At 37.6% G+C, this 10025-nt stretch overlaps 2 protein-coding genes across 2 annotated transcripts; one reads left to right on the forward strand and one right to left on the reverse strand.

The window, feature by feature from the left end:
- Positions 1-483: 483 nt before the first annotated feature.
- Positions 484-4797, reverse strand: LOC132191988 (uncharacterized). The gene is made up of 6 exons (XM_059607161.1): positions 4575-4797; positions 2430-2811; positions 1715-1911; positions 1483-1624; positions 1230-1389; positions 484-815 (listed from the first exon to the last, which is right to left on the reverse strand). The coding sequence occupies exons 1-6, from the start codon at positions 4643-4645 to the stop codon at positions 793-795; spliced, it is 975 nt and encodes a 324-aa protein (XP_059463144.1). The 5' UTR covers positions 4646-4797; the 3' UTR covers positions 484-792.
- A 689-nt stretch (positions 4798-5486) lies between these two features.
- On the forward strand, positions 5487-8364 carry LOC132176048 (uncharacterized). The gene is made up of 4 exons (XM_059588198.1): positions 5487-5634; positions 5799-5898; positions 7781-7914; positions 8014-8364. Exons 2-4 carry the CDS (start codon positions 5895-5897, stop codon positions 8362-8364), a joined length of 489 nt encoding a protein of 162 aa, XP_059444181.1. The 5' UTR covers positions 5487-5634; positions 5799-5894.
- Positions 8365-10025: the final 1661 nt, after the last annotated feature.

A 10025-nucleotide genomic window follows, 5' to 3' on the forward strand; every position in this document is an offset into this window, starting at 1 on the left:
TAATAAACCGTTTAACCGAAAATTATCGGTTAATAACTGATAAGGTCCTTAACCGGACCGTTTTGACCGATACCTAGGTTTAGATATTATTGTGAAGAAGTTGTTGCTAAAACTAAATTTTGATGTACAATTTCTCATTTTAAGTTTTGACCCAGCAATAATGGCTGACAAACCACATATCTAGATATTCAGCAAATTGTTACTTTGTTTTGTTAACAATCCGAACAATAAAATTGTTGGGAATTTCTTTCCGCATATTGTTTATATTAATCTCTTTTGATTTGTTTTACTAATTCTGAAATTTTTAAGTCAAGATAAGAGTCTCTTTTTAAGAAATATTGTTTATATAATCTATTCCATAATTAAGAATTCCTAAAAAAATTATAATTTTATTTTTTTGTCTTCGATTGTTACAAAAAATTATCTTAGCCAACCACCCCACCTACAAGAGAGAGAGAGAGAGAGAGAGAGAGGCCATCTCAGTGGCTGAATTGTACTTTTATTCATGGTGTAATAACCAGCGGTCTTACAAAAATCGTTTCAAGTAACACGATGTTCTTTTTGGGTCAATGATTTACAATCCAATGACCTCATACAGGAGAAGAATAAGCAATCATTTCAAGCATTCCCATGGTGTCATACAAAACCTGAAGGGACGTCTCCATTTCCTCAGTTTCAGAATTTGAATAACTTGCAGCGGAAAAACTTGCCAGAATCGGCTTCCTTGCAGTTCAAACAACATCATCAGGGTTAACGCAAGACAACTTGCACAGCCTCCAGCTCAAGATCTGATTATTGCCTCACGGATATTCTCTCTGATACAGGTAGAGAGAGAGAAACACAGATTAGCTGGTAACCAAATGGAATTTCTAGTCATTAGAAGGGCTGACCCAGAGTCTAAATAGCACAGCAAACAACTGTCCACAACCAAATTAAGATACAATGGCAGACATGCAAATAAGAATCACAGGTTTTTTTCATTTACTTCTGAAAAAAGGGAGAGAAAGAAGAAGAAAAGAAACAAACAAGAAGGAACGCAGTAGCCATTCATTTTTTTTGGAATCAAAACTCAGGCAAGGTTGTAGATATAAAGCATGAAACAGAGGGATTTTTTTTCTTTTTTTTTTAACTGAGGGACATTGTAACAAAGCATCTTGTTTCAATCTGTGCCACAACAGTAAGACGTCAGATTTAACCATTTTCAGGAGAGAAATGGGAGGCTGACATACTTATCAGTTCATAGGTAACAATCATTGTTGTTCCATAGAGTGACATATTTAAGAATCGAGGTCCAAACCCTCTATAGAAGCCCCGCCATCCATCTTCCATAAGGAGTGCCCTCGTTGTCTTGAGTACTGATGGTCTTCCAACACCATAATTATCCATGACCTTCCATGTAAGCAAAATAATTTTTATTAGTCCTTATATAAAAGAGAAACTTATTTATCATTTGGAGCTGTTGCAATAGAAACAGAGGATTACCTGCAGTCGTGTCTTTACAGTGTCAATGGGAGTGGTGATAACTGATGAACAAGCACCAGCTACCATTCCTGCTGTTGCCTGAACTGTCACCATCTCCATATGGGATGGTTTTTTGTCCATATCATCTCTGTAGTCCAAGCTTCTAAAGTAATGACAAAAGTATTTAGTAGAGAATAGTCTACACTCTTAACGGTAATAGGACATGATAGATCACCAGAACATTCAGATGCACCTCCAAATCATATGTTGGGCAGCTCCATATGCACCCCACCAAAGTGCGGCTGCTGGGGACTGTGTCACAGCTGTCAATCCAAAGCCTCTATACAAACCACGGAACCCTTCAGCCTTTATCACTTTACGTACAGTATCAAATGGTCCATTACAGACTGTCGTCCCAGGAAGCCCTTGTACCATTAGTCTCTGGCCGACCTGAGATTGCGTCACTTACAATTATAAGTCGGGCGGATGGTAAGAATATGAAAACTATGCATAATGCAAGATGCTTACCCAAAGAAATTCATTCCATACACTGGCCTCTAACTACCAAACCCACAAGTAAGTTTGTCTTTCATCCCACATATAAAACTAGACTACATACAGACTTGTTTTTATAACCCAGTCTGGACTAGAAAGTTTTAAAGCAACAATGCATAAAATGGTAGAACATACAACATATTGGGCTTTACATTTGCGGACAGAGTTCTTCAGCTCTCTCATTTGTATGTACAATGTTTAAAACAACTGAAAACAAATCTATCAACTGTGACATTGAAGTTTTAATGACTCTTGCTTTTGTATTCAAGTAATAAATACACTAAAGATTACGGGGATGCCCAGCCTTTTCTTCCTCATCTTTTCTTCCTTCCAAATATCTTTTCCACATCTCTAAATTAAGAAATATATGGGAAAAAAAGAAAGTGTAAGTCGGAAAGAATAAGTTTACCCACCACCTCCAAAGGCACATAGTACGCACAAGAAACTAAATTTGAGAACATGCCTGCCACTCCATTTGCAATGCCAACTCGTGTTGCTTCAGCCATATCTAGACCTTCAGTGTATTTTAACATCATATTTTTTGATACTTCAAGTGATGTCAAAGCCAAGACCCTACCAGGCAACGATCCGATAGCAGAAGTGCCAAAACCTCGATAGATGCCAGGGACACCATCAATCTTCAATATCTGTTTAAATACTGAAATACCACGCATGTGAGAGAGACCAGAACCAGCTACTTGCATTCTAGTCTTTACAACTGCTGTAGGATGTAACAAGGATATTTGGGCTGTAAACAGTATAGCCCCGATAATATGAAACCTTGTCTTGTCCAACCTAAATCAAGGCCAATAAGATTATTAAGAAGTGTTAGTTCTAGACCCACTTTGAGCACATCAAAATACTTCCCACATATAAAAGACATGCAATATAAAACTAGTTTGAAAAGGAAACTCTAACGGACCACACTATAAATGGAGGCAGTGGCTGAGTTTTTGTCAAGCTTTATTTTTTTGTTAGGGGGCAGGTAGGAGACTCATTGCACAGTGGCAAATTACAGCAATCAGACTTCAATGTTCAGTTTTAATTGCATACAAATACCTGCTTACGGTTGCTATCATCGCATAACATGCTTATTGGAAATAGTGCAAGTCACAGAAATTTCCTCCATGAACTAAAGAGAGGGTCTAATTGGAGAGATTTTTTTTTTTTTCGATCAGTAATTGGAGAGAAAAGTAATTGTAAAACAAAAAAAAAAAAAAGTCGAGGCTTTCACTATTCCCAATTGAATTCTTGAATTATTTCAACAACTAAAACTGATCAAACTGATTTAGACCAAGAAACTACAACATTCTCGCCTACCACAAAACTACACGACCAGTGCAGGCACAGTGCCGCCAAAATCTGGTCACTTTAAGAATTCTACAATCCAATAATAGTGATATGACTATTCTGCTTAGAAGGCCACAAATTCAGCAGGACCAACACAACTAACATCTCTTAGTGGCGGTGATAAGACCGTTTTCTCATGGTTCATGGAAAGTACCAAAAACAGCTAAAAATGTTCAAGAAAAGATCGTATTTGAAGTGTTTCCTTCAGTCCCTTGCTCCGTGTAAACCATTTTCTGTCTCTTTGGGAATCTAATTTTTCGTTCACTATGAAAAGCTTTTCTTTTCACTAATAATTTAGCACTAAACACGAAAAAAATATGAAATACATTTTTTGAAAAATATTTTAAACCGAAAAAAATGGAGGCTCAGTAAGTCAGTATCAAACATATTGAACATAAACATGATCACTTGGATAAGAAAACTGAGAAGACCGATTCTCATGGGATAACTCAAACTAATAAGTCTCCTGAGTTATCTAGATCTTTGTAGTTGATAGAGTTGTTTGTAGTTCAAATATTCACATCTGTTGTATCTTATCATGTAACATATTACAAATATGACACAGTATACTCTCCAAGACCACAGAGAGGATTTTCACCTTCATTCTCTGTCTCTACTATTTCCCTTTAAAACACAATAACAAACGCCCACACACACATAAATGATGCATACTTAATGATTATGTTACGGACTTGTGATTGTTTGCCGCGGGATCTTTCTTACGTTTTCACTAATTCTATGGATACTTTAAATAGACTTAATTACATGGTGATAATGAAATAACAATGATAATAAAATACTGATCCTAAGATGACAATAATAACCAAGCTACTCCTAAATCTGATGAAAAGAAAAGCCCAATTAGCCAGCCCTCCTCCCACTCGTATTCGGCTAGCCACAAAAGAAGGAAGAATTCTAACAGGTCTCTTCTTCCTCCAGCAATGCAATCCCCGTAGCAGACTAGGCACCAGTTCCACCAAATCCCATTAAGCTATTCCACCACTAAAACCCCCAAAAGGCAATCATAAGTAAAAATCCAACAGTCAAATGGTCCATGCAGTAAAGTTCTCGACACAAACAACAAAATAATGGCAAAACCAACTATGATCAAGTGCAAAACTTTGAGAACAAGAGAAAATGAGTCGTACCCAGAGCCCAAAAACGAAAAACAAAAACAAAAGCAGGTAAAAAGAAAGAAAGAGAGCAACCTGTCCCAATTGATGTCGGTGTCAGAAAGGGCCAATCCTGGAGCAGCTGCAGCCTCGGCTTCCACAGCCATGTCAGATTTGTATGTGTCCCAAAGGTCTCTACTTCGTCAGCAATGGCTTTACAGTAATGATTTTCGCACCTCTTGGGCACTGCCACCGTCGCTGTTAATGGAAAAGAACGTTTCAGAAAGTTCCAGCGGTCTTCGAATGCGCAGGAAGCAAAGCCTTCAATTTTAAAAAAGGGGGGCGATCATCGAGCAACGGACGGTTCCTACTTCCTAGTACAAGGGCGGCGAATTTTGTTTGGCTCGACCAAGCCCAATTAATGGCGGTCCATGTTTCTCTGAAGTTCCCATATTGGGCTTCATATGTGGAGCCCAAAACAGCTACTTGCCTTTGCCTACTGATCGTGAACGTTTTGGAAAGTCTTGATGAATATAAAAATGAGTGAAAATTGTGAAATGTTCAAGATTTCAAGGCAAACTTTAATTTTTTTTTTTTTTTTTTTCTCAGAATAAACAGCCGTACCAAAAGTATTTGGTAAAATTACAATTTGGACTTTAAAATCCTACTTCTTTTAAAAACACTGTATTGCCTATAATTTGAAAATTCAAATTTTTCTACGTTTTCAATTTATTAAAAACACTCTACTGCCTACAATTTGAAAACTTAAATTTTTCAACGTTTTTAGTTTCAATCCAACTATAAGGTAGCGTTTGGCAACGGCTTTGGGAGAGACCCAGACACTGTGTTTGGCTTTTTCTGAAATTTTATGTACACTTTTGCCCCTGACTTGATTTTACACGTTTGCTGAGCTGTTGACCCAGACACCATCCGAAATCAGCGTGGGTTGAAGCTTCCGCAGAGCAAACTCCTTCAGCCCACTCCCAAAGCTCTTTGGCTTCTCCTGAAAGCGTGAATCACCCATCCCCCTCCCAAAATACCGGCTGCCGTTTCACCACCCACCGCTCCCGAAAGTACAGCCTCAGTTGTTCCCGTTTTCACCGTGGCTTCAGCGTATGCTCTGTTTCGAGCAGGGGGAAAATCGCGCGTCCATGCTGTAAGAGCTTCAAGTTCCTTTTATTTTTCTCCCCCTGTGTCGTTCTTTGTTGATTTCCTTTCGGTTTGGTTGGTTTTTCTTCAGAATTTGGGGCCATTTTCTGGCGTGTCAGCGGCTGTTTGGTGTGCAATGAGTGTTCCAACATTTTAGGGCTTATTTTTTAGGGTGCCAGCTTCGGTCCTGTGAGTGTGCAGCTGAAGCTAACTTCCCAAGACCTGCGATTTCTGCGAAGCAACTCGGATTCTCGTCCATTCCGGCATATGGGTATGTCTCAATTTTTTTTTTTTCCCCCGATGAATTTCATTTTTTTTTGTTTGTCTCCTGAAACGCGTATTTGTCTGTGTATTGCAGCATTAGTTTGAGTTAAATACTGCTAATATCTGATCTTGCTATCACATTTCTCTCTATTTGTCTGCTCTTATTTCATTTATGTTAATGATTTTTTTTGTAAGTGCTTCGGGTCTGAATATTTGGTTCTGTTTAATTCGCTAGATGTGAACTGTGGTATCAACATTGTTTAGTTTGTTAATCTGAAATAACACTATTTCCTTCCCCATGATTCAAAATAGTTGACTGTTCTTGTTATTTTGATTTAATAATGTTTCATAGTTTTAGACACAGTCGTATCTAGTGTCCTTGTCAGAGAATGATAGTTTTTTTAAGATCTAATGTACTTGCATCTGGATACAAATGAAAGATTGTTGTGTATGAGAATAGTGATCAAGTGGGGGCGGTCTTTGTGCGTATGGATTTCAATTGGAGGTTGAAAGAGATGGTGTAAGGGCTGGAAAGGTGTCCTATTAGTGGAAATAAATGAGAGCCGAGAAGCGATAAAACTGTGGCATAATATGATGCCATTAGAAAGTCTTTGCTTTCTGGGAAAAAAAGTAATAGCACGTTTGGCAGCATACTAGTTCACATCTTTTTAAAGGAAAATTTGAAAAAGATTAGTTTAGAGGTGTCAACTGTTGCTGCCGATACATTTTATTCTTAGTTGTAACTGGCAGAACACTTGTATGACTTGAAAAGTACAAGCTGATGTTCCCATAGGACTGATCCCTTAGAAATTCATCTCAATGAGGAGCCTTATGCTTGACTTTGAATAGCTGAAGTGAAAACTTGTGCTTTTTCTTAAATGGAAGACTTCAGATTGTGTAACAAGTTTAATAAGACTACCTCTCTTGTTGGGTTTTTTGGGTTGGGTCTTCTTGGGTTTTGTCTTTGGGTTTTAAGTTGGGCTGCCTATATATACTTTCTTGTGCACTTAGAGGCGCATTGCACTTTTTTTAATATATACAATATTACTTATAAAAAAAAAGATAAGACTATCTCTGCAATGATTTGCTTGTTTCTCAGATTGCGTGATCTGTAATCTGGTGGTAGACTTTAAAGAACAGTGATGCATAAGTTTCATCTCCTTTTTTGCCCTTTTTACTGTGTTATAACATGCATAATGGAATACAACCTAATAGGATATATGTTTTTGGGCAAAAGGGGAAATGACTGTAACATCATGATTACCTACCTGAATACAACAACAAATGTGTTTTTGGGCAAAGGGGAAATGACTGTATTCCATTTTTTTTCTATACAAGTTTTAGCATGCTTCTACTTCATCTTCATGTGTTTCTCTTTGTGTACATTGATGTTATCAGTGAATTTTGATGAATTAAAAATATGCTGTAAATTTGTAAAGATTGTGCGACATGTGCCCAAGAAAACTTTGAAGGCCAATATCTTTCATTTTTATGTACATACTTAATCGAGGGATTATATCCCATCTTTGTCGTATTTTACACTTGCAATGACTGTATAATTGGATATGGAATCTAATTGAACGGGAAAGTATAGTTAGATAGCATTGCTAAGTTTCTTATTTTGGTAATTTTGACTGCAATGTATTGGCAGCATATATGATCCAATTTAGCTTAATGTATTGGCAGCATCATTTTGTACGAAAGGTTGTGATTGGGGATGTTTTGTGAGACTGTGGTATTGGTTTGTGGAAGGTGTTAGCTTGGGGTGGAATTTGTTTCTGAATGGTTGTTTTCTACTAAGAGGTTGTTGAGCATCTAGAGTGATTTGGTTTGGCACCACCAAATCCTTTTTCTGTTGTTACATCTTTGTTTTCTTCACAATATGACAGGGTTGAGTATGTCTGCAAATAGTGATGCATCGAGTGGCCGTCCATTATGTCGCTGTGGAGCTGTAGCGTTCGTAAGGTATTCCTGGACAAATGATAACTACAGCAGAAAGTGGTATGGGTGCGAAAAGTATAAGGTATTGAATGACATTTATTTTCCATGTTTGCATTTTTTGACCAGTTTTATTTGGTTTAGGGTATATTATTGACTTTTTTCCAAATTTTGTATGTTGTAGCAAGTTGGTGATTGTGGCTTCTTTCTTTGGGCTGACAACGAGATGACAACTTACGAAAAAAGAATCATGCGACGCTTGAAGGATATAGAAGAGCAAACCCGGGCAGAAATTGGTAGACTTGAAAAATTGTTGGCTGCCGAACAAGCACAGTATAGAACACACCTAGAAAACATGTTTCAGTCTAGGGATGAGATGTGGAAATCTCTGGTAGCGAATAACCAGTCTAGAGCAGTCAAGTTCCAATTTAAACAAATGACGTATCAAGCAGTCTTAGCTTTGCTTGTCTTGCTAGTGTTCCTTTATGTTGGCGGTTACAATGCATCTAGTGGTAGCAAGTTGATGTTAAAATGAACTATTTCATACTAAATTGTAGATACTTGACCGTTGTAACTTATATTTTTTGATGTTTTGTATTAATTGTGCTACTCCTTTTACGCAATCATTGTAATTTATATCCGCTTTTTCTTGATATACAACATATGGACCTTATTTGTGCAGAGCTGCGACAGATACTCTTTTTTTCCAGAGTAATATACTCTATTAACATAAAATACTTTTTTAATTTTAATTTAGATTATTTATAGTTTATTTAATTAATAAATTATTAATTTTTACATATAAGTATAAGAAATATAAGTATAAGAAGCTGTTAATGCACATCCAATGATACGTAAACAATGCATCCCTGGTCCTTTATAGGGAATAATGAAGATAATGTAGATCATATATGTATTTGTAATCTGTCATTTATCACTTCACTCAGGGTAAGAACAATTGGGTGTCATTTCTATAAAATATAGTTTATTGAAAGAATAAAACATGTATTTGGATATTTTCCTTCAATCCCATAAAATTGTATTATTTATTTGACATTAATGGTTGAAGTGAATTACAATCCGAAGAGCAAATGGATTATAGGAGTTCCTCGAGGTCATATATTTTTGATAGCACTGTCTACTTAGATGCAGAGGTACACATATGATCCTATGCTTATCGATTTAGATTAAATAAGCGAGATCGGTTAAGATTCCGATTAGATAGTCCTTTCCTTCAAAAAGGTCATATATGGCAATTTTTACATTACTTGTATTTTTTCTTTATTAACAATGGAGAAGCCATACAAGATAACATTAATTACTCTTCATTCGCGGTTTCCCACATGTGAGAGGTCATTGCCTCTCGGACTATAATCATCATTTCCTTGCTTTCGCGGGTTCGGTCTGGTGGTGCTCCATGCGCGACGTATGGAACAGGTGTCATGGTAGGCAATTGCGAGACGTCGATCCAATGTTGCCCATAATGCGTCGTTAGGGCATCACAAAATAGTGGATCATCAGCACCGCAGTCTTTGCGAATGAAGTTGTGTACGGCGCAACATGCGACCACAAATAGTCGTTGGTTCTCAATCGGGTATGGATGCATATTGTCGAAGATAGGGAATCGGGCTTTCCAAACTCCAAACGTTCTTTCCACAGCTGATCGTAATGAGGAATGCCTATAATTAAACAATTCTATTGCATTCTTCGGACGACGTTGACCGCGGCGGAAATCTTCCAAATGGTATCGCTCATTGCGATGCGGGGGTAAAAATCCCTTGTAGCATCCATAGGCCGAGTCAACCAAGTAAAAGTAATCTGAACATAATAAGGTACAACATTATATCACATAGGGTTCCAACATAGCAAAGGAATTGTAAACGTATTACAAATCAATAGAACCTGACACAAAGCCATGTCTCTGTACAGTACCTTCGACCGGCATGGGGAAAAGAGCGGTGGGATCCTCGATGCACTCCTGGAAAATCCGCGAGTCATGAGTGCTGCCCTCCCATCCAGCATAAACGTATGTGAAGCAAAGGTCGAAGTCAACGACGCACATGACATTCTGTGTTATTGTGGACTTCCTGCTTCTGTAGGGCACTATGTTCTCACCTTGAACGCACGCTTTAACATGGGTTCCGTCAATCGCTCCAATGCATTTCTGGTTACAACAGTATTACCGAAAGCGTGCAT

This window comes from Corylus avellana, chromosome ca1 (assembly GCF_901000735.1).
Source record: "Corylus avellana chromosome ca1, CavTom2PMs-1.0".
NCBI lineage: Eukaryota > Viridiplantae > Streptophyta > Magnoliopsida > Fagales > Betulaceae > Corylus > Corylus avellana.